General features: G+C 40.4%; 1 protein-coding gene across 1 annotated transcript; it reads left to right on the top strand.

The window, feature by feature from the left end:
• Positions 1-490: 490 nt before the first annotated feature.
• Positions 491-24,776, top strand: LOC310960950 (vinculin). Its single transcript, XM_083932840.1, has 21 exons — positions 491-802; positions 9,713-9,783; positions 11,387-11,537; positions 13,161-13,269; positions 13,741-13,863; positions 14,021-14,181; positions 16,451-16,541; positions 17,244-17,391; positions 17,956-18,109; positions 18,204-18,379; positions 18,943-19,133; positions 20,053-20,252; positions 20,962-21,090; positions 21,230-21,379; positions 21,521-21,629; positions 21,708-22,010; positions 22,106-22,230; positions 22,330-22,512; positions 22,600-22,803; positions 22,901-23,005; positions 23,130-24,776. The coding sequence occupies exons 1-21, from the start codon at positions 635-637 to the stop codon at positions 23,274-23,276; spliced, it is 3,198 nt and encodes a 1,065-aa protein (XP_083788966.1). The 5' UTR covers positions 491-634; the 3' UTR covers positions 23,277-24,776.
• Positions 24,777-25,969: the final 1,193 nt, after the last annotated feature.

Genomic DNA, 25,969 nt, shown 5'->3' with positions numbered 1-25,969 from the left:
ATGTGAAGATAAGATGGTAAAAACTAGACCCTTAAAGGACATTTCATTATTCTATTTTATGGATATATTTATATATATCCTGCTCTGTCCTTTTTTTGTTTTCTGTGAGGTCTGCTATCTTATCTCCTATCAGTCACAGCTCCAATGTCTGTGCTGGCAGAGCTTGCCTGGCTCGTTAATTTACAGCGGCGTCTGGAATCTACTCCTCACAAACAGTAGACACATATTTCCCTTTTTAGGGCATGAGAATGTATTACGTAATTTAGGGAGCACCTCGGATCTCTAGCAAACTCGCCTGCGTGTGGAAATGGGTGGTGCTGATACAGAGCGGCACCGCGATGGACCAATCAGAAGCCGGGAATACTGCATTCTCGCTTGCTGATTGGTCAGAGGGCGTTGAACGGGCGGTTGACGTTTAGGTTGCTCGCGCCCTCTCTGTGGCTGGGAGGTTCTTTTTTTCTTTTTTTGCAGTTGATGATTTCACTGGAGGAGTTGTAGTCTCTTCGTACGGGAGGGTGAAACTGTCCTGGTAGAGTTTTAGACGTTTGTAGCGGGAGTTTTAGGGAGGAAACTGCATTTAGGTGGTAGGATATTTACTTTTCTTTCTCTTGGATAGTGATAGAAAGTTGTCACCATGCCGGTTTTTCACACGAAAACGATAGAAAGTATCCTGGAGCCGGTGGCTCAGCAGATATCCCATCTGGTGATAATGCACGAAGAAGGTGAAGTTGACGGGAAAGCCATCCCGGATCTGACGGTGCCGGTGGCTGCCGTGCAGGCGGCTGTCAGCAACCTTGTTCGGGTGAGTAACTTTCTCCCCTTTTATAAAAGTGTATCCGGTAAAAGTGTATTAAACCCGGCGGATATTGTACGCTACCTGTCGCTCTTTGTCCCACACCGTCCGCTCCCGAATTGACTTACTTGACCGCTGAAACACCAACACTCACCGGTATACGAGTGTAACTATTTAGCTTTGTTGTATGTGTTTCATAGCAGAGAATTTGTGTATGCAACGCTATCAAAGTTTCCTGAAGTTGTTTGACTTGGGGCAAAGAGCAGTGACGCCCTTTTCCCCTTGAAACTATGCCCTGCCTCCTCTGTTAGCTGACTGCCATATCTTGACGTAGGCACTGCTGCCAGTATGAATGAGCCAGGTAGAGGAGCAGGCCATTCCTGTTTCATTTCAATCCACTTCATTTGAAAGAACAGCTGCACTGGTTGCCATTGAATATATATATGAATGAGAATATGAATGAACCTCATAGAGTGTTTTATTTCAGGGACCTTAGTTCACTAGGCTATAGTTAGTAGCTGGGGCAGTTCATTGCGATGCATATAATTTCAAACCAAAACTTCCAAACAGATATATATGGATATCATACATGCATGGAAGAGTTAGAGAAATGATTTATCTTTAATGCAGGTTATACATGTATGCCATCTGTAAATATGCTAATGGTATGAAATATAATTAGATAGGACTGTCAAACCTCCACCAAGGCTGCACAAGTGTTTGTCAAAATTGTTAATTTGCATGTGGATCAGGTGTGATGCTGCATACTGTGAACTATCAGATTTTGTGATCTGATAAAAACTCTGCTATATTCCTCCTCCCAAAACCCCCCCCCTGTTTATTGTGGTGGTGGTGGTCACGTACTGTGTTTCGATAACTGCAGTTCCTCACTGCTGTCACACAAAGGTGGGGATTGTTGGGTATTTGTAAATTGTGTGTGTGAGCTACTCTATATGAAAAGTGTCCTGAGATAACTTCTCATGATTTGACACTATAAATAAAAATAAATTGAATAGTAGTAGTGAATGTAGGTCTGTCTGTAAAAACAAGAACTCCTCACCTTTTTTCCTTAGCTGACTCATTCACATCGAATAGTGAGAGATCTAAAGAAAAACATATGTAAGCACCAAAATGCATACTTAAACTAATACTTTTATTTTAATTATTTTGGCCTATGCCATATAACCACAGACCAACTCCAAGATTTAAACCAAAAAGTTTTGAGAGAACCTGACAACTAACAAGTGAAGTAAAAATATAACGTCCTTGTAGCTATAATTTTGACCCACTCTTGACGCACTATGGGGAGTGCTCCTACATTATCATATCTAGCTGGTGCTCATGATGATTTCCTACCCCCACAGAGTAATTACATGTCTTTGAACTATTAGTTATGCATTCCCAAATTGCCTTTCCAAACCATCAAATTAAGTGCACCCCTTTGACCACATGCACCTGTGGTTTCAATTATATTTAGAATCAAAAGCAACCTGACCACAGTGGTGTTCCTCAGAGCCACATCGTAACTATCATGGCAATAAAAAAAGGAAATGACAATGTTGTTTCCTTAAAATGTTTGCCCGAAACACAAACCAATACATGGAAAATGTCTCACTGGGAAGCAAGGAAGATATGAGGGGGTGTCAGATATTCTGCCTTGTAAATAAATGGATAGAAGCTAAATTAAGGCAGACTTGTTTCCTGTGTGTTGTTCTCTCTGTCAGCCTGGCATTTGTTGGGCGATAAATTTGGACATTGCTCTGCATTCTCTTGTCGGCAAACAAAGTCTCTGTTTATAGGGATTGCCTACCATTAATGTAATTTATTTAATGAGTTGTATGGTCCATAACCATTTCAAATCTGTTAACTTTATTCTATGTCTTTGTTATTCCTCAATACCAACTCTCAAACTATAAGTATGTTTCCCATTGTGTACATTATTTATACGTATACACCAACTAGACGTCCTTCCTTTATGGGGTATTATAGACAGAGGTGTTTGGATGGTGTGTAATGTCTATTTGACATCGCAAGGCCTTCTCTACCTAATCATACTGCTGTAATACCTTGGATTACATTTCATAAATACTGTCAGACATTTTTAGTTGCTTGTAATAAAACTTTTTACTTGAACTAATGTTAACTACTAATAGTGACAAGATCTGCATGTGCAATTTAACAGGGTTGTTATAGTGTGTTAAAGATGAATATACTAGTTTTTTCAAAGGAATTATAATGATGGGTATGTTAAGGAAAGTTAGACACGCCACTTTTTATTTACATACTCATAAAGTGAGCACAGTGAAACTTAAAAACATCAAACCTTGCAATAGTGCTTAAAGTTCCATTAATGATGAAGAGAAAATGACATAAAAGAAGAGTGAATATCATATTTCCATTCAACAGGTGGACTTGCTCATAATACATTCAAATCTCTGCTGGATGTATGAATTGGCAAATGTTAGCTGGAAGATGATAATATGTCAGAGATGAGTGTCTGTTGGCCTGTTTTAAAATCAATGAATGTGCCTTTAAACTTTTCATTGTTGTTGATTCATTTAACATGTGGTTGCCAGCAATTCCTGACATATGAAAATGTCCTGTGCAACCTCAGCTCGTTTGGGGTGAAATGATCCATGCTTTGTGGACACTGAATTGTGATCAGATGTTTCCAACAGTGGTATGAATGAATGGATAGGCCTCTAATTATTTCCAGTTGCTGTAGCAACACTACAACATAGACAGTGTTATGACATCATTGTAGTTAAGGATCAGATGTAATTTCTTTTGGTTTTAGTCCCACCAGTCCCATGAATCATATGTTGCAGAAATAAACCCACTGTGTGGCTCTTATCTTTGGCTTCTTTGTTACTAATGATGGCAACTCAATACTCTCAAGAGTAATCGGGATTCTCAGGGCGGGGCTGTGCCACAGAAAAGATGTTTACTTCACTGTCTGTGTTTCCCAGAAGACAACATTTAGACTTCTTCACTCACTCATTTTTGGCTCACAGTTAATCAAGTTGGATTTTGGATGACTTTGACATGAATATAAAAGTTTAGCCCTTGTGAGCTGACCCACTATTTTAAGTGTAGAAAGACTGAGTCCTATATATCCGGTCTTACAGAGACCCTTCACTAGTGCTCAGCATCTATTGAGACAATGAGCCACCTCAATTAAAGATGAATGAGAGGAATGTGAGGTATTCCCAGCAAGCAGGAATGCATCCCTGCTCAGAGGGGGGTTGAGCTGATGCTTTGAATGAACAATTTTGGTCAAATATTGAATACGATTAAAAAGTAAGCTCTGAGAAAAACCTTCACACTGTTCACATCAGCTTCGTCTTTAAATATAACATCTGTGTTTGACCCATAATGCAGCTTGGCGTTGGCGATTGTCTCTACTAGCAGAATGTGGCTAATCGTAATCAATAAATGTGGATAAACGGTGTATTTGGATGTGTGAGAGGCGATGTGTGTAATGCTTGTGCAATAAGCAGGCCTTGTGGCTTTTGCAAAAAAGACTGTTGCAACAATGACAACACATAAGAGAAAGAACTAACTTGGTAGCAGCAGGGCTCAACCTTCTGAGCTGTATATAAATAACCAACTCCAATGTTTTCTCTGTAATGGTATGCAGCTCCAGGGCTTAATCAGTCTAGTTTGTCTCATATCAGATCTCATGTTGCTGAGCACATCACAGCCAAATAGACATACAAATGTTTATTGTAAGTGTGACTGTAAATGTTGTAAACATGCTTCTCCATGTCAGCAGTCATTCTTTTGAGTTGACTATACAGGCCCTTTTTTATTTCTGACCTGTATTATTTTTTTAAAGCTCCTTTTTTTTTTTTTTTTTTATAGTTGTGGGATAAATAAATGAATGCCTGTGCTGTAAGGTACTGGAACAGATAAAGTCTTAAATGTTAGTCTTCCTGCTAGCGCAGATCACAAGACTCACATGACTTGTAGAGATGCTTGTATGTGGAGATCACTCAGTGGCTGTACAGTCGATATTTAGATGAAAAAAAAAAAAGCAACCCTCTGCAATATTGCTGAGGTTACACAATTTCCACTGGGCTTTATGCAACAAAACCAAAGAAATGCAAATGCTGGAAGTCTGGCTCAACTGTGGTGTTTCACTTTTGAGAGAAATACAGCAGATACAACCTGAGGTAGCTTTTAAATACTAAATGGTTTGATCCTTATTTGATGAGGCCCTTTAACAGCCATTCCAACACCCACTTCTTAAATACTTTACAGATGGGAAACGTGTGTAAGTAAAGTGCTTCTAGGCTTACAAAAGAAAACATTTCCTATTGCCTGGTTGCTTCCTGCAATTTGTCCAGGGAAATCATTTCATGCTTTCACAGTCGTTTCTGTCCTCTTGGCAATAATACAAGAACGACAGAGTCTGTATAGTATCTATTGAAGAGAGATACTATGTATTTTTAACAGAAATGCGCTGTTGTTAATGGATTCACACCGCCTCAGTGGTCTGTTTTTTTCATCAGTCAGATGAAAATTTGTCAGGATAGGAGGACATGGAGGAGTGACGAATTGATGAGGAAATTCAGGAAGCCAAGTCAGGAAGACCCGTCAGCTGTTGGCTCCACTCAGGAACAGTCGTGAGCCTGTTAAGGGAAACCCCCTCTCTCTTGGCAATGAGATGCATATGGCTGCAGACCAAAATCAAGTTTGAATGATTGATAACTAGGGTTGGAGGATATGATGACATATATTAAATGCATAATGTATTAATTATATATATTAAATTATCTGATTGGATGCCTGGGTGTGATGTTGTCCCTTCCTCCCCAATCCTCAGAAGATGCAATAAAAGTCAAAATTTGTTATCTCCCTTCTTAAAGCAATCCTTGTTCTGTCGGAAAACGGCAGCTCATCTATGATGAGCCTTGTATTGACTCCCTCATCTTTTTAAGAGAATGATTCACATAGATGAGTGCCGCTCCCTAGTAACACTGTACGAGCTGCTAAGCTCCTGTAACATGAGAAAGATAGTTGTGATATATTCTGTCTGGCTGCAGGGCCACGGCTTAGCAGGCTGTTAGATTTGTGACTTTCATCGCCTTGGACACCCTATGTGTAGCTACTTCCTGAACCAAATTAATAAACCATGTTAAACACCTCTTGACGGATACATGATAAAGGTGTTGACCTTCTGTGTGACCTCTCTGCTGCCCCTCTGAGTCATTGTTAGTCAGAAGTCATTTGATATCTCAGAATGCAGCATTTGCTGGTTCTGAGACTATTGATCAAGAGTAGCTAATGGAGTGCTGCTCCATGACTTTGCATGAGCATGTCTCATCAGATTGCAGAACAAAGTCACTTGGAGTGGGAATCAGAGTTTCACTTTGAGGAATTAAACCTCTGTGCAGAATATAGCATACCGTTTATTTGTAGGGCATTGCTAAGGGCAGCAGTGAAAGTGCTTGCCAGAATTTTGCCATCATAGATCTTTGTGGTCACCATGACTAACACAGCATTGTGCTAAAACTACCCAACATGTGAAAGGCCGGCTGTGTCTTGGTCGCCTTGAGGCTTTCAGAGTGGCCTTTCTTCTCCTGGCAGAGCAATGGGCCGCTGTCAACAAAGCCGAGTCTGTTCTAAAGGAGCAGCCACTTTATCAAACTACTTCACAACACAGGGTTTCCACACAGTGCTCTTGGATGGTTAAAAGAGTTTCAGTGTTTCCATCCCAGACACAAATTGTAACTGAGTCCGTCAGACAATGTGTGACAGCTTGGATGAAGATGACACTGAATCAGTAAAAGGTTGTTTTTTTAAAAAAACGAAAAAGGTGAACGTGAACAACTGCCCCCATTTAAATGGTTTGGTAGGATCTATTTAAGGAACAGGATATTAGTGTGGGGGTTTAGTCTGTGAGTCGGGCTCTGATAAATAATTAGTTGCAACTGGACGTCCTCTCCTCACGTCATCTTTTCCTCTTTCCCCATTTCCTGTCTTCACTTTGAATTAACAAATGCCAATAAATAATATATTTTTTTTATTATTATTAAGCTGATTGACTGAAAAGTTATTGACAATTGTGATGATTAATAAAAGCCTTTCATCATGCAAAAAATCATGTAGATGTCATCCTGGGATCTAGGAACTAGAGATTGACTTTTCACTACAGAGTATAGAGTAAAGCAGCGCTAATGTCAAGCTCGGTCAATGTAGGCATCATAAGAACTTGGCCCATAATTTGTACAGGAGCTCTAAATAGCTAAATAGGACAGACATCATGAACTGCTTGACAACAACGGTTATAAACCCGGGTCACAGTTCTATTTTTGCAGCAAATTGTTTGGATCGCTGTTTGGCTGCAGACTGTTTTGAACTTCAGACAGCAGGATGAGGCTCTGCAGGGAGGAAGAACAGGAAGGCAGCAAAGACCTGTTGCATACTGTACCAAGAGCCTTAACTCATGTTGCTTTGGGGAGAATATGACTGAGTACTCGTTAAATGAAGCATGCACTCATTATTTGGCCTCCACATTGTTGGCCTATAGTATATTCTGTCTTCTCTGCTTTGTTCAGTTTAGGTAATGTCTCAACTTGACTTGATCTCATATAAATCTAGTGTTGTTTTGAACAATCCTTTTTTGTTTCTCAGTACCTTTTAGAAAACGTGTCCTCCAAGGTCAGAATGTTATTTGTATCAATTCATCTGAACTTAATTTGACAGTTTTTCTATAAAATGTTCAAAATATGACAATGTCACAGTTGTCAAAGAACCCAAAAGAAAACTATAAATTGGTCAAGTATTGACAACATTGACAACAACTGACTGAGAGTATTACTTTCTTACTACTACTACTACTACTACTACTACTACTACTACTACTACTTTCTCAAGGAAGTTGCTGTGTTCTGTAATATTGGCATGGGTGTAAAGTCTTTGTTTTTTTACATCCTCCCCCCTCCCTTATATTTACTACTCTGTCTGCGCTCTATGCCTCTGGTTCTTTAGCTCTGCTGCTCTTTAGTTGAATAGGACAGAACAGCTTTAGCTGTTGTGGTTGGGTTTTGTTCAGAGTCTGACTCATTGGTGGAGGGTGGCATTACACTGTCACTTCGCTCTGAGATGGACAGCCTCTGCTAAGCTCCAGTTTTAGTTTGGCACAACCTTTGGCCCTAATTTATAAGCCCTCAGAGTCTGGTCTGGTGCTCCATTACAGCATCCACATCAACCAACTGGAAGGACTCTGCTACTGCCTGTAGTCGGACACGTTGACAAGCTCACTGGCAATGCTCTTCACAGCACCAAGAATACTTCCCAAATCACCTTTTTAAAATTCATAACTTCCAGAAGGAAATTTCTTGTTTTGTCAGCAAAGTTCAGCACATTGAAACATGTAAAACAACATAAAAAATGTTATATATCCATAAATTATGTGTGACAGTGATGTAATCACTCAAATAGTTTATATTTGTTGTAATAACAATGATAAAGAAAAGATTGAATGTCTTCCCAACGGGCAGGGATGCAGCTCATTTAGCCCAGTCAGTGTGATCCGTGTCCCTGTTTGAACGCGTGTGATCTCTCACCCACGGCAGCACAACGTGGGTGAGTTGTGTCTTCCTACAGAGCTGAGGTCATGATGGGGGAGGTGAGTCATTTTGGCATTTGAGGGAGAGGCAACGTTCAGCTGCTTTACGCATTATAACTGCTGAGTCCTGGCGTTCCCCACAGCAGCTGCCTTGCTGAAATAATGGTTCGCTGCACAAAGTAACATCATTCTGGAAAACTGCTTGATTAAAGACAAAACTCCCTAAGGGGGAAAGTTGTGGTAACAGTTTTTACTCACGCATATGACATGCTATTGATGTATGAAATATGTGCTCAAGTTGCATAAAAGCTTGGGAGTAGATCTAGACATTACTAAGTCAGTATGACTGTTCCAGCTCCTCTGAAATATAGTGCTAGAGCTTTAAGTGTTGACTGATACAAAATCCTCATGACTGATGAACTAGTCATCAGGGCAGGTGCGTGTGCGTGTGTGTGTGTGTGTGTGCGTTAGTTTGGCTGGTAAATATCTGAACTATATTTAAGATGTAATGGACACACCCCGGCTAACCAGAAATAAGTATTTCCTTTGGTGATATTATTATTCTCTTTCATCAGTATTGTTAAAATACAGCTCAGGTGAGGCACCAAAAGAAATCAAACGTGATTTACAAATGTCTGTGTATTGAAATCAGTACACGGCATTTCTTGGATGCACTCTAAGTCATGATATGCATCGCGTGATCCAAAGTCCTGCAATCTAATCACAACATAAAAACATCTATCAAATCTCATAATATCAGTATCCAAATAATAATCTTATATTTATCTAAACCCATTTGCAGTAATTACTTCAGCGGGATGCTGTATGTATGGTGTTTGTTACCAAAACACTTTCTTCCTGGGCTGCCATGTGTTCACCATGTTCACCTGGGCTACCTGCCACAGTTTCCTGCTCCAGTTCTCCCAGAACTCTTAAGTTGTTGTGAGCGTGAGTGTGAGTGTTCAGCATCTGTGTTGACATTGTAATGGACCTGCTTATAGTGTCTTTGACCTTTGTTCAGTGCATGCTGGAACAGGTTACAGCCCCCTGTGACCGTGGAAGAAATGAAACAAAATGAGCGAATGACAAGTGGTTGAAGTCAGTTTAAAACTTACTGGATAAATCAAATGGAACACCTGCTCGTAACATTGATTCACATGTGCCTCAAAATGTTATTTACATTTCTAAATCAACATTTAACAAAACATAATTTATCTTAGGCTTTCTAATTAAAGAAATAATGGGTCACCAGTGTTTATAACCTATTTATTTATTTGTAATGTCTTTTTTACATTAAATCATAGTTGATTGATTTTTACTCACAAAGAATCTGTGTTTTCCAGGTGGGGAAGGACACTGTACAAACCACAGAGGACCAGATCATGAAAAGGGACATGCCACCAGCTTTTATCAAGTAAGCCCAGAAGGATCTCTGTGCAGATCTCAATTTCATACAGTAACAATGTCAAAATGTATTTAGTTGAAATCTTATAGTTAGTTATACTCTAGTATATGGAACCCACTAGCGTCTCTTTGGCTCTCTTTCTCTCTTTATCTGTTGCAGTAATGGCTGGTTGTGCCCAAGCAAAGGTCAGACACGGCATGTTAAGTGCCTCAGAATCTTGCCCTGGTGTAACATAAATACTATTTTTGCCTAGGGAGGACTTCCTTTACCCTAAAGGAGAAAGGTCACAAACTCATACATGCCCTCATAAATAAGAGCCACTAGCTGCTGCTGCTTTCGATTAAAACATGAAACACACACTACATATTGATGTAGAAAAGGATGTACATATATAATTTATGTATTTGCTTTCCTAAGCTAAATCATTAACTTGTGCTCAGCTGCTGTCGGTTTATATATCGTAGTATTTTACCAATCCTTATTACATGTAAGACTGCAGACAAAGTGGGGAGCGGCGGGATCAGAAATCCCCCCACAAGGTCAGGAATGAAATGCATTGGCAGGCGCAGGTCGTCAGGCTCAACACATTTGGCACCTTGAAGTCACATCGTCACCCTGTCGTCATCCATCAGCACTAGTGCTGGGATGCGTCTCCGTCACTAAATATAGTGTCTGTCGGGGTCCAGTTAATGCATGGCTGTTTCTCGCTAGTGCATGCTGAAGGACACTGCTGGCTGGCTCTGCAAAGAAACACACACTCACACAAACTCACGTCAGTTAAGATGTCAGACATACATTAGCCTTTTTAATGCAAGAGACTTGCTACTCGAATAGAATGGAAACTGAGCTCTTCTTGTTTGGCCCCTTTGCAATGCCTAAAAATTGTAAACAATAGCAATAAAGTTTTTTTGTGGCAACATTTGACCTGAAGGCAAAAGAAGAAAGGCAGTATACTGTGGGAACTATAACATGTCGTCCCTTGGCTTGTTGCCTGTCTCTATGTGCAATATGGCTGTAATGATTCAATGCAGGTGGCATGATGATGCTGAATCAAAGGGCTGAGCCTGCAGTTTTTTCTTCTCTAGAGTTCACTGAGTGCAACGTACCCAAAAGGCAAGCAATCAATCATTTACATTTCAGTGGAAACGTAGTTCCCCTCCTGAGGTCCAAATCACATCCTGTGAGAACAAGCTTACTTTTCTGTCACAAGATAGAGATACTCATGCTGCAGAGGTCAAAGTCAAGTCAATTGTATTTATATGGAAGAATATCACAAATTTGTACTCGTCTCAGTAGATTTCCTCTGGAGCTTTCAGCTCACAGCGTGACTAAAAAAGTATTTCCAAATTCAAGAATGAACCTTCAAGCTCAATTCATTAGGCTATTTCTCACCATCTCTCCTAAGGGCAGTAACAATACAACATATACAGTTTACTCTGTGAAAACATTTCCCAAAGCTTCCAGCTGTTTTGGCTGTAGGCAACTTGCTGTTACCATGCAGTCCATCCGGCTTCTGATGGGCTTCGTATCATCAGCATGACTTGTTTTGAGGATTTCTGTTTTCCTTTTTTTTTTTACTGATCTTCAAATTCTTTGTCCACTCCTTACACAGAGTGGAGAATGCATGCACAAAACTAGTGCAGGCTGCCTCCATGCTGAAAGCTGATCCGTACTCCGTTCCTGCTCGGGATTACCTCATCGATGGCTCCCGGGGAATCCTCTCTGGGACCTCTGACCTGCTCCTGACTTTTGATGAGGCAGAGGTATTCATTTATTCATTCATTCATTCATTGTAAGTATGCTGATTTTGAAACGGAAAAGAAATACCAATCAGATAACACTGCTAGATATTATCTGTTTTAGTGGTTTAGTGCACTCTAGCACACATGCATTTAGTAGGATGTGGTTGTGCCCCTAACTTCAAAAACATATGTCATTTTAATAATGGTTTGTTGAGACATCTGACGCTGGAGGAATTGATTTCTCTGCCTCTTGTGCTCTGGAGTCCTTCAGGTACATTAATAAAGCATCACAAAATGGTGACTGTGCTTCCTTGGCTGGTTACAAACAGAAACCAGGAAGCAGAATTCGTGATAAGATGATAACATCAGTGCAACCAGATACAAAAATACCAAGAAACCAGGAACTACAACTCCTGCACTAAAAAAGTCAGTGTCACCGCCATGTGAGCTGGATTTGTGCTAAACAAGGCTGCCATGAGTGCAATTATCTTGTTCATGCTGTTTATGTTGAAAATTCCAATAAACAAAGTTAAAAAAACAAGGCTGCCCAGCCATGCAAAATCAAATAGCAGTGCACTAAATTGAAACAATAAATATTTTTACACGGAATACTTCTTCTTCTAATTTGAACTTAATTTCAAGTTTAAATCAAACTGAATTAAATTATTTTTTTCTTCATGGTAAACATGCATTACTTCAAAGTGAAGATTGCTGTGACAATAAAGTTTGGGTTTTAATGCCCCAGACATATCATTATCACATCTCTCTCTTGTTTTATGTTTTGCTTTTACTTCTGTGATTTTCTTTTTTTATAGTTATTTTATAGTTATTTAATGAACATTGTTGGAGGGTAGATTCCCATTGCCAATGATTACTTTTGTAGTGGTATTCTAGTATTATTCTCAGACAAATAATAATGATATCCACCTCATATATCCAGCATTGGTCAGGTTGTAAAATATACTGTATATTTGACAACAGAAGTAGAAAATTGGACAGAACATAGCCAATAAGGCTTGTAACTGTGGTAAAGGTTATACCATTGATTTTTTTACTGAGCAGAAGCTGAGCTGACAGGACCTTAGTGTCTTTTTAATGGACACTTGAGCATGGCAGAGGTCTGCTGTTACATAGTCTTCTGGTATAAGGACAGTATCCATTCCTGCATTCCTCTTGGGTACTGTAAGGCTTATAAAGAAGATAAATATACCATCTATGGAACACTCCATATTTCTTACACAAACACTTCCTAAATCTCTTAGAAGGCAGAAGTATCATCTATCAGGCCTATTCTTCTGTCATCTCACCGATGGAGAGTAAAATAAAAAAGTTGCAGATCAGCTCTCAGGGAGCAGACATCAGGCGTCCCAGCACTGTCTGCAGCAGTCAGCAGGAGTCATCAGTCAGCGGTGCCATCATGTTTTCCAGTGTAGCTCAGGGGCGGCTCTGTATAGTGTAGTGGTGACTCCAGCAGTCCACATAAAGCTGGAGCGAAGCAGGACAAAGAGGCTGGAATGTCAGTAGGCAGCATTGTCAGAGTGCAATTAGAGAGAAAGTGAAGGGGGGGGGGGTCTTCTCTGTGAATACTATTTTGTTTTTGAATGAGCTTTTAATTTTGTCTCTCCTGTCATTGCATTATTGTAGGTCCGCAAAATAATCCGTGTGTGTAAAGGCATCCTGGAGTACCTGACTGTGGCAGAGGTGGTGGAGTCTATGGAGGACTTGATCACATACACAAAGAACTTAGGACCAGGTCTGTCTGCTGATGCTGTATTTGCAAGATTACTCTGCTGAAGTCTTGACTTGACAGTATGTCAGACATTCTGCTGTCTTGGTTGTCAGAGTCAGGGTGTGATGTTTAGTTTTTGCTTTGTCAGCATTCCTATGTTTTTGCAGTGCTATAAATAGCATTCAAATAGTTATACTTAATTGCAAAAAACATATCACTACAAGGAAAATCCCTGTATTCAATGCTTAACTGAAGTAAACACATCCTGGAAGTTGCATTCATCAAATGTAAAGTATGAAAATCAAACATTCTGAAGAACTGTCCCTGTCACATTGTTGAAATATTTATGCATCAATAATCCCTCCAATCTCTATAATAAGCAAGTAACCCCAACAGTCAGAAATGCAAAAATGAGCGTGACACGCCCCCTTTAATATGTTAATTGAGTAGATGTACTTAGTTCCTTTCCACCACTGTTTTGTTGCCTGTGTCCAGGGATGACAAAGATGGCAAAGATGATAGATGAGCGACAGCAGGAGCTGACACACCAGGAGCACCGTGTGATGTTGGTCAACTCCATGAACACAGTCAAAGAGCTGCTGCCCATCCTCATCTCAGGTATTTACGCGCTACCTTCATGAAGAGGGAATCCCTACACATTGCTTGTGTACCTTTCTCTTTTTTATTCTAAAAAGCAAATACCCCTGTAGTGTATTCTAGGTTGGTAGTTTTGAGTTGAAATATTGTATAGTTTTAATTTGTTTTTTTAATTTAGGTATCAAAATCTTTGTGACAACAAAGACGTCTGGCAGCCAGGGTGTGGAGGAGGCGTCGAATAATCGTGACTTCACTTTCGAGAAGATGAGCGCAGAGATAAATGAGATCATCAGAGTGCTGCAGCTTACGTCCTGGGACGAGGACGCTTGGGCCAACAAGGTACCCACTACTAATTACATGCTTTTACTTTGTCTACGGCCACATGTTGTCACATGCACACATTGTTATTATTAATATACACAAGGAACAAGAGACTGCTTTGCTCTTTCTTTACGGATCACAACCTGGAAGCAGTGCTTGTATGAGCATAATTTGAATTGTGTCTGCTTCCCACCGTCCACACTCCCTTTTTTAACAAGGCATGCACATTGTTTCATCTGGATGACCTTTTTTTAAAGGTTGATAGGTGTGAAAAATGCCTTTGCTATAAGCCTCCATACAGTTAGTAAGTAAAGTAGGGATGCTTTAACTTTCTCTGTCTCTGTGTAGCTGGTTTAGCTTTTGGACTCTTTCATGCTTTTCTGCTCTGCACATTGTGCTTCTTTCCTGTCCCAACACTCTCCAAATGGCTCTTTCTGTGCCCACTTTTTTCTTTGTTGACATTTTTTTGTTGCTCTCAGTTGTCCAGTTCAACATTTGTATTTATGTCGTTCTTCCCTTCTTTTTACCGTTTCTTTCTCCCTTCACCCCCTGTAGAAGGTAAGCCTTACCTCTCTCGCCCCTTGGTTGTGCAGCAGCATGTCTGACAGATGTGTGTGCTGTCTTGTGCTTTGTGGTGCCATTTTGTGCTTATCAGTAGTGAGACATTTGTGAGGTTAAACTGTTGACTATATATTGATAGAGTTAATTAGCAGTTTGAATTTATTGGGTTGCTAACAGAATGATGTTTATCGAAGAAGTGCTAAGCAGGTTGATTAGCTGAAATGTCGATCTGTGCAGTATCCCCCCCCCCCCCCCCCCTTTTTGGATTTGTTTTGCTTCATAACATGACGTTGTATCTGTGTGTCCTCCTCCTATGTCATTTAAACCTCACTGTATGCATGTCCTCAACCTGTCTAATTATTGATGGACCTGACTCATGCAGTATTGATTTGGGTCATTAATGAAAATCCTCTCAGCATTTTCTTGATCCGTAACATCTTTAGGAGGGGAGCACATAGAAAAGCTGATATGGATAATGTTGTATGAACGACACATTTTAAGTTTTAATCCAAGGGATATGGCCTTGTTTGCTCACAAATCCTATTTCCATGAACGCCCTCTCACTTACATAATCCCTTTCACTAATGCAATGAACCACACCTTGTCTAATTTTTGAGTAATACCTTTTTGAGTTTGATTATAGGCTGTAATGAATGTGTTTGCATTTGATATAAGTTCAGAGATCCTATATCTAACCATCTCTCACTTCCCTGACGTTTTCTCTCACGTACACACGGGGGGACAGAACAGCAGCTGCACAAGTTTGAACAATAAACTAACACACCCCCGCAGCTCTGGTGACATCACTTCACAACCTTATAATTCCTGTTTTTTACCCTCTCATGTTCTGCTATGTTACTCCACACTCCCAGTTATTCAAACAAAAATACTTGTTATCTTATATTATGACAGAGGGATTATTGTGAGGGCTCAGACGTATTTTAAAACAAGCATTAGGTTGTTCTTATTCTGCTACTTGGTATGAATCTCTAGATAAACTCTGTGATTAAGATACAAGCTGAATTAGGAAGGAGAGTAATGTGTGTTTTCTGAATTACCGTCATGAAAAATAAGCTGACATAACCACTCATTCATCCGCTCTGGTCTCCTGCTTTGCTCCATGTAATACAGGACTATGCTTTGTTCTGCAGATTTCGACAATGAGTGGACTCATTGTCGAGCCAGCCGCTGTTGGACATATTGTTGTATTTCCATCCACTCTGATTGAGATACAATGGAAAAGTCGTTTGGCTTTTTATAACATGACACGCTCATTATTGATGATGTGAAAGAATAATGGAAACGGCATGCGCTACGTGGTTGTGCCTGACAGATGTTAGCGATGCTGCACATGGACTTTGCTGTGTTTCCGCTGTTAAGCTTAACAGCTGGGTTTAATCAGAACAATGACCAGCTTTCCTTGACCATGTAACTGAGGAGGAATACATTCCAAGCTCAGTTTCATTAAGTCATGACCTTATTACTAAATAGCAATATAATTATGAAATCACATGTTAACCTCATTCACATAAAAAATACAATTTACAGGGATACTGACTTTAGATACAAATAAGATTCCAGCATCTCTTATAGCCATGTCACGATTTCTAGAGAGAACGTGTACACATGGAATGACTAAGAGAACATGGATCGACTCCTGTAGTTTTCTTTCGTTGCATTGATTGCCTTTAAGTTATTCATTTATTCTGTCTTTCAAACCCCAAAGGACACAGAAGCCATGAAGAGGGCTCTGGGGCTTATCGACTCAAAGATGGCTCAGGCTAAGAACTGGCTGAGGGATCCAAATGCTCAACCAGGTAATAAACTTCCATGTCCTGTACCTTAAAGTCTGTGTAAATTCATAGATTTGTTTCAAAACACATTATACACGTCAGAGAAGGATTGCTGTCAACATGTGAAATGACTGTAATTCATTTAATACTGAATTATGGAGTTAGAGCAGTTTTCACATTTATTTCGGAGTGGAAACAATTCATCGCTCTCTATTGACTTTTTATTATGTGAAGGTGACTCCTGGTTAATTCTGTCTGCTAGCAAAAAACAGAAAAATGCCTTAAAGCAGCTGTGTGGTAGGATGTATTACCAAGAGGGTAAAGAACCGAGAATTTTATCACAAGTTGTCGTATCCAAAACTGAGCCTTTATGAAGCCAAAAGTGGATACAGGCGTTAGCTCAATGTTAACACGTAATGGAAATTAACATTATTGTGGAAATTATCTTCACGGTCGTGTTATCATCCTAAAGAAAAAAAAAGACTCTTATAACTAGCATAACTGCTACAACTATGAGGCAAAGTCGGTGCTTAGTCCTGTAGATGTGACTGTTCATTTGTATCATTGCAGTGTTTACTGATTTACAATAAAATAATTGACACACTTTTGTCATTGCTTTACATGGACTTGAACTATTTATTCTTCTGGTGATCACATCCTCAGGCTCATAATCTAGTTGTATCAAGTGACGTTATTGATGTGTCTGACTTTGTGTCATGCTTCTAGGGGACGCAGGCGAGCAGGCCATCCGCCAGATCCTTGACGAAGCTGGGAAAGTTGGAGAACTGTGTGCTGGGAAAGAACGCAGAGATATCGTGGGCACAGCCAAGACCCTGGGTCAGATGACTGACCAGGTGTCTGAGATGAGGGCCAGGTAAAAGACACTGCTTTGTGTGTGTGTGTATCACAACTACAAAAATATAATTCCCCTAATATTTCACCAGTCCATATCTCTTTCACTAGATAGTTTCACTAGTCTCATTTCTTCTATATGATTATGTAATCAACTTTACATTTTTTGTAATTGATAAATGCTTTTACACAGTAGTTTTCTTTTCCATCCTTAAAGGGAGGGGAGTGTAAGGCAGTAAGCATATTAGAGGGGATTAAAGTGTGTAAGAGTGGGAGTGATAGCCTTCTCATATGATATCTGATTGTCACCACGGACCCTGAGTCACGCTCGATTAAAAGCAGCTGTCTGGTATTAATCCATAATCTACTTTAACCCCTGGTTGAGTTACTCCTCTGAAAACTGAGAGATACCTCTGAGCCTTGTCTCATAATAGAAGCATTAAGTTAGGAAACACTATTCTTAAACAGGGGGACCAAAAGGCTTAAGCTTTTGAGTAAACAAATAAAGAAGTCTGCATGTGTGGCCGTTTAAGGCATAGCAGGGCTGCAGTTTCTGGTATCCATGTGTTTTCCTTGTCCACCCCAGAGGTCAGGGTGCATCCCCAGCCGCCATGCAGAAGGCACAGCAGGTCTCCCAGGGGCTCGATGTGCTAACTGGCAAGGTGGGAAATGCTGCTCGCAAGCTGGAGGCCATGACTAACTCCAAGCAGGCCATCGCCAAAAGGATTGATGCTGCACAGGTGAGCCATTAACCCTGTTTGGCTCGGAAAACTTGGATACAAACCTCAAAATGGAAATAATTGATTGTTTTTTGTGTGTTTTCCGCCACTTCAGAACTGGCTGGCAGACCCTAACGCCAGCCCAGAGGGAGAAGAGAACATCAAGGCCCTGCTCACTGAGGCCAAAAAGATTGCAGACATGTGTGAGGACCCCAAAGAAAGAGATGACATCTTGCGCTCTATTGGAGAGATCGCTGCCATGACTGCCAAGCTCTCTGATCTCAGAAGACAGTAAGTCGCTGACTGCTGTAAATATTGCATCATTTTATGCTGTTTTTCTTTTTTTTGTCTGAGGCTGACTTTTATTGCCTAGTCTTTCTAACCCCATTGATCTGCTTTTACACTCAATAACAGTTATTCAGATGCTTTAAATCAAGTATTGGTTTTGGTTTTACATATGCAGGAATATTTGAGATCATTGTTCAGTAATGGTTATGAACTTGAGCTGAAAGTTATTCCTGCTGGTAGATCAGTGAGGTATTTTATCTCTTCTGTTTTTCCTGTAACAATTCTCTACTCTTCCTGTTGGAGAGACAGCTTTTCTACTACAATTTGACTGGAACTGTTCTCATGCCACTTGGCAAGTGGACTAGAGCATAGGTTTTTGCTTCTTTTTTTTTAAACTTCATTTTTGGGTGAAGTACTCAAATTTGGACTAAACCAGGCCTCTAAATAAAGGGCTCTGAGGTCAACTGATTGATAGCTATTTGCTCTCTAACTGTAGCTGGCCATTTACAGACCTCATCTCAGCCATATCATTATGATAAAACATTGCCATTTTTAATTCCTTATAGGGGTAAAGGTGACACTCCTGAGGCCAGAGCTTTGGCTAAGCAGATTGCAACAGCTCTGCAGAACCTGCAGTCCAAGACTAACAAAGCTGTGGCCAACAGCAGGCCTGCAAAGGCAGCTGTTCACTTGGAAGGAAAGATCGAGCAAGCGCAGCGCTGGATTGACAATCCAACAATAGATGACAGTGGTGTGGGTGAGTATGGCTCCCATCCTCCTCAACTTCCTCTTCTCTCTATCTTTCTCCTGACATTCCTTCCACTGCTCCTGTGGTTGAAAAGCAGACCAGACACTTTGTGTCCATGTTGTCCTCTACTGTACTTCACATTCCACAACGCTCTCCCAACACAGTTATTTTCCCCTTGGTTTTGGCTCGTCTCCTCTCAATCCTGGACATCTTTGTATATGTTAACAATATGGCTGTAGGCTTGCTGCTCTAAGATTGATTGGTTAACACAATATGATAAAGGCAAGGATTACCTCATCAAAACAGTATGAAATAATACAGTAAGTAAGTCATTGCTTTCTTTCCCCTCTAGTTTTGATACAAGTAATGATAAGTAAACTATCTACTATCTTCTCAACTACCCAGTATTCAAGCGACAGCTATTTGCAGGAGGTGGCGAAATTAAACTCTGGCATTAAAAAGCAACTTTACCGTTAACTAGCGCAGAAGAATTTTCAGTTTAGTATGATAATGTAATCATTTATCAAGCAAAAATGGCAAACATTATCTGGTTGGCTTCTCAAATGTTCTTTTATGTCCTAATACATTTTTTGGGGGGCTATTGTTCACACTATTTGTAAATTGTGATGGGCTTTTTCACAATTGTATGACATTTTGTAGACAATTTGTCAGTTGATAAAAACAACTGTGATATGGCTTAATTTTCTATACTCAAATAATTGTTGTGTAGTGATATCCAAAATATATTTATGTCCTGATTTTACAAAAAAATCCAGAAGAGGTAGATTATTTTAGTGTCACTGAAGCCCATGGTTGTGTAAGTGTTGATGCACCCAGAGGTAACGTAATCTTAATTAGCAGTTAACTAGCGGAATGTTGTTTGTGAATCTTAATGTGTATATGTTTGTCTTTGTGTACGTGTATTTAGGCCAGGCAGCCATCCGCGGGCTGGTGGCAGAGGGTCGCAGGCTGGCCAACGCCCTGCCAGGTCCGTATAGGCAGGAGTTGCTGGGTAAATGTGAGCAGGTAGAGCAGCTTATGGCCCAGCTGGCTGACCTGGCTGCCCGCGGCGAAGGGGACTCTCCCCAGGCACGGGCTGTTGCTCAGCAGCTCCAGGAGGCTTTGAAAGTAAGTCATTTTCATTCAGAGCTGTAGCAACACTGTCATAGATCAGGATTCATACACAGAGATGGAGAAACAACTCCCTCTGCTGGTGACCAGTGGTGGAAGAAATTTGAAAAAAAATCCTTAGTACAAGTAGTATAACCAGAATTGGAAAATAGTCCACAAAGGATCCTTCTCGGGGAAAAATTACATTTACACATAAAAAGTTCATGAGCATTAATGGAAATTGGAAACGGAATGTAAGGAATGGAAATCTCAATCTTCAATTTTGGGGTTTCATTCTTTCAGAAGAGTTACAAGATTGCATGCTACAGGCTGAGAACTTCTTGAAACTTCCTAAATATCCTCTTAGTAATGACATTCTAAAACAACAGGTTGTCCATAGTTCTTTAAAAGTTTGCATTTTGTAGAGGCCTTTGTAGTTTATGCTCTAAATCTTCATGATAGTTATCAACAACAGCCATCACATTAAATATAAAGTACAATATTCTTACTGCAAGTATTCTCTCTAATTGAAATGTACAAGTAAAACCCCAATAATGTGCTTTCATACAACATTTCCTTACTGCAGAGGGTGTGGAAGCTCAGGAATTTGTACTTTCTTAATCTACAACATCGGCAATTTAGTTGGACTCCTAGTGTAACACGAGTATCTGTAATCTCAGTTAGCCACCATGAATGAGGTTGTAACATCTGTTTGTCCACGTCCCAGGACCTGAAAGGGAAGATGCAAGAGGCGATGACTCAGGAAGTTTCAGACATCTTCAGTGACACCACTACCCCCATCAAGTTACTGGCAGTGGCTGCCACTGCCCCACTAGACGCCCCCAACAGAGATGAGGTCAGTGGTACAGTCACTCTGCTCCTCACTGTGATCTCACTGCGACACGCCTCCTTCGGTGGTGTTATATTTATCGGTAGGGTGTTGTATTATTTCCAAGAACCCTTTTGGATAATTGTTTTTATTTAATCATGTGTAGGTCTTTGATGAAAGGGCTGCCAATTTTGCGAACCATGCCAATAAGCTTGGCACCACAGCAGAGAAGGCTGCTGCTGTCGGTACTGCCAACAAGAGCACAGTGGAGGGAATCCAGGCTGCTGTCAAGTCAACAAGAGACTTAACACCACAAGTATGTAATGGTTTAATGTTTGTATCTGTTTATGTTTGTCTGCCTTCCACTCTGCATTATGAATCACAGAGCTTAAGTGTTTTTGCTTATTGAGCCAATTGTCCATTGTACTGACAATTAATGGCTCTGATTGTTTTTTAGGTGGTTTCTGCTGCTCGTATTCTTTTGAGAAACCCTGGCAACCAAGCTGCATATGAACATTTTGAAACCATGAAGAATCAGTGGATTGACAATGTGGAGAAAATGACAGGTGAGGTGCCACAAAGATGTTGTTTATTCCCTGACTCCATTTTGTAATTCCCTATATTAACATGTTATGAATGTTTAGGTTTGGTGGACGAGGCCATCGATACCAAATCCTTGCTGGATGCCTCAGAGGACGCCATCAAGAAGGACCTGGAAAAATGCCGTTTGGCCATGGCCAACCACCAGCCTCAGATGCTGGTCGCCGGTGCCACCAGCATCGCCCGCAGAGCCAACCGTATCCTGCTGGTGGCGAAACGAGAGGTGGAGAACTCTGAGGATCCCAAATTCAGGGAAATGGTTAAGGCTGCGTCTGATGAGCTGAGCCAGACAATTTCTCCAATGGTGATGGATGCTAAAGCGGTGGCTGGAAATATTCAGGATCCAAGTAAGTTGATGTTGCTGACGGGTTTTAAGAATATGTTTTATGCATATGTGCAACATTGTGATTGGTGATATACGTGTTTGTTTTGTGATATCCAGGTCTTCAGAAAGGCTTCCTGGACTCAGGTTTTAAGATTCTTGGTGCTGTGGCAAAAGTCAGGGAGGCATTCCAGCCCCAAGAGCCAGACTTCCCACCACCTCCTCCTGAACTGGATCAGCTTAATGTAAGTCCTCAGATAAGCACAACTTATCTCAATCTGCTTCAGTTAAGTGTCCAAAATGAGTGTCTGCTGAATTATAATTACTCTGACTTCTTCATGTAGCTTAACGATGAGGCAGCACCACCCAAACCTCCACTTCCTGAGGGCGAGGTTCCTCCCCCCAGGCCTCCTCCCCCAGAGGAGAAAGATGAGGAGTTCCCTGAGCAGACTGGTGATATGGTTAACGAGCCCATGATGGTGGCTGCCAGGCAGCTCCACGATGAAGCCCGCAAATGGTCCAGCAAAGTAAGTGAACACTGTTAACTAAGTTATGGACTTTTACATTGGAATTATCCACTTTCAGATTGATTATGTTCCTGCTGCACCTCATAGGGAAATGACATCATTGGAGCTGCCAAACGGATGGCCTTGCTTATGGCTGAGATGTCACGTCTGGTGCGTGGAGGCAGTGGCAACAAGCGTGCCCTCATCCAGTGCGCCAAGGACATCGCTAAGGCTTCTGATGAAGTCACACGGCTGGCCAAGGAAGTGGCCAAGCAATGTACTGACAAGCGTATCCGGACCAACCTGCTCCAGGTCAGTTCAGTCATCTGCAGTGGTTTTGCAGTGGATTTTTAACTTTGGAAAGACTTTGTTTTGTTTGACCTCACCCGACTTTCTGACCTCGTTTCAGGTATGCGAGCGCATTCCCACCATCAGCACTCAGCTCAAAATCCTGTCCACAGTCAAGGCCACCATGCTGGGTCGTACCAACATCAGTGAAGAGGAATCAGAGCAGGTGAGCAGAGTCTTTATGATCAATGTGGCCAATCACAAGACTCCTATTGTTTTCCTATAACAGTTTAAAAAAAGATTATTTCAGTCACCCTGATTGCTGTATCTCTTTATTTGTTCTTCGGCAGGCTACTGAGATGTTGGTCCACAATGCTCAGAACCTGATGCAGTCTGTGAAGGAGACAGTCAGGGAAGCCGAGGCAGCTTCCATTAAGATCCGGACAGATGCAGGTTTCACTCTGCACTGGGTCAGAAAGACCCCCTGGTACCAGTAAGAGAAGGACCACTGTTCCTCCGCTTGCTGCTGGTTCCATCCAGCTGTCCGGGAGGACATTGAATGGACAGATATATACTTTATCAGAGCTATGATATCAGTGCCCATGTACACTAGTATGGGTGAACCTTCTCTATTTGTCCCATATCCTGTCTGTAACAGTTGCTGTTCTGGTAGAATGTAAACAATGGGACAATTAGTGTGAGTTGGATTAAATTCTTACTGGGGATGTCTTTTTTTTTTCTTCTAAAAAACGTGTTTTAAAGCTTATTTTGACAAATCCCAGGAATATATACTGAATGTTTTGATTGGAGGTTAGATTACGTATAATGCAAGGTTGTTTTTGGCCTCTTCTAGACACAAACCTTAAATTCAATTGAAATAACTAGAGTTTCTCAAGGCATTTTTATATCCTTGTACTGATAATTGTATTATCTCTATCATTCATTCACCTTTGCTAGAATAGGCACATGAACTTGAAGAGTTGTTACAAGTACAGTATATGCCGACGCGCAGCACACGCAAAATATATGCAGTGTTATTATGCCTGTTTACACTATTCTATACGATAACAAGTGAAAGCGAAACACTGTTCATTATTTTACATATTGTAATGCAACTGTAGCATTCTTTATCTTCTTAAGAGCTCTGCCAAAGACATTCTGCCATGATCTTTCTTTCGTCACCAATACATATTTTGATACTTAAAGAAGTAACTTAAATATCTGCATTCGACTTATTCAACTCTTTCAAGATATGTTTTATGTTCACATATTGCACCGAGATTACAAGTAAGAAACAGGCTTATGCTACACTATGAGGCCTAATAGCCAAAAAATCCTTACTCTGAATTTCACGTCAAGCTAACAAAGTTTAGTCTTCTTAAGAGTGACTTGTCTTGCCTACTGTTTTTTTTTTTCTCTCTCTCTCTCATCACTGCACACAGTTGTACGTCTCCATGTTGTCTTGTTGTGCACAATCATTTTTTGTGATGTATGAATTGCACACTTCTCTTAGGTAGCCAAGGGAAGCCAGAGTTTAGAGATGAAGCACTTTCATCTGCAGCTGGTCAAATCTTCTTTTTATGTTATCGCATTTGTCTCAACATGTCTTGATACACTAAACAAAACTGGTCACTAATTGTGGCAACTGTAGTTGATATTTTGAAGATCTTAAGACTGTTGGTGGGAATGTGTCTTTTTAAGTATCTAATACCAACTGATGTGCCTTGCGAAAGATACTTTATTTGCAAATGATACAGTTTTGATTTACAGGTGCAATTATTTGTTCAAGGTATGATAGTGTTGATTTGTTCAAAACACTTGTTGTACATGATTCTTCTATCAAGTTACACCTGCTTCATGACTTTTACTTCAAGTCAAATTATGCTCTTTGCAAACCCTGATAAGGTTTGTTAAAAAAGATATCAAAATTATGCAACTCGGTTGGGTTTAAATGGGCCTGAACAATATTTTGCTGAGGCATTGTTCACAATTTTGTAATAAAGCATTTTATAGCACTTTGAGGTGTGTTTGCTCTGTTCTTCTCATATTTGCTTGTCAGTCTTTTTTGTTAAAGCTCTTGTTTGATTGTTATAAAAGCATCATTCCTTGTTTTTATAGGGACAATTTTGCCAAAGAGATGGTTGCATCATTTTAGTAAAAATAGGGTGCATTCCAGCAGCTGGTGGCTGAATGATGATTACACAATAGAGTTGAAATATTGGTCTGTTTGTTTGCATAATTAAAAGCTGAAAAATTCAACATGCTCCAATTTGCTCCCCATTAAGGTTGCATTATTTATTTCTAAATCTTCCAAAAAAGTACAATGGAAACTGCTTGTAAGCATCTTTTAAACCTCTGATTCAATCATGCAATCCTACGTATTATACTGTATATAATCGTAGTATACCGTATATAGTCGTACTGTGTATGTTATATACTGGACAGTTGAATATGCTGTCTTTGACTTCTTACTTGCCTCTGCTGCACCTCCTGGATCAGTCAGCAGGTATTGCACAAATGTTTCAGCCAATTTAACATCTATTATGTAAAAAATCAACTTGTTCTGAAGTTAAGACTCTGGTACTTTCTCTGGAGACAAATAGATTTACTCTAAATCCACAGTCTAAATATTTACATTTCCCTGAAGCTGTATTATTCATGGCTGAATTAATCTACCAGAGGGCCCTGGGGCATAAATAATCCTTTTGTGGTCCCCACTGACCCCTTTTTCTTTGCACTTATTGTGCATTATGTCCAGGTCGTGTCCATGTCATGAGCTACAGTTCACAATACTAACACATGGCTGCTTAATGAACTGAAACTAAATCATCATTGTTGCACCATATAAGCTCAATGTCAACACACCAAAAACAGTGTCAAAACTACATTTGGCCCCAGGACCTAATGCCGGGTGTGTGACTGATATAAACATTATTATTGTGAGTGTGAAGTATTCCTTCTCAATGGTGCATAGACAGAGCTGAGGTCTTTATTTTTACTCCACTTTGATTTAAGAATACAAATATGTAGTTGCTTTAGGCCAAGAACCCCTCAGCTGAAAGAGAGATGAAGCAGGGACCCCTACCACAATTATTGTATTACATTGAGTTGCATATTAAACTGGGCCTCACAGCTAGGGCACACAGCTTCTTATGGTGCACACAAAGATGTTACTTTTTTGTCACCGTTA

This window comes from Echiichthys vipera (assembly GCF_963691815.1).
Source record: "Echiichthys vipera genome assembly, chromosome: 18".
In the NCBI taxonomy this organism is placed as follows: domain Eukaryota; kingdom Metazoa; phylum Chordata; class Actinopteri; order Perciformes; family Trachinidae; genus Echiichthys; species Echiichthys vipera.
The sequence above is the reverse complement of the archived record's forward strand: the minus strand, read 5'-3'. Positions and strand labels throughout refer to the sequence as shown.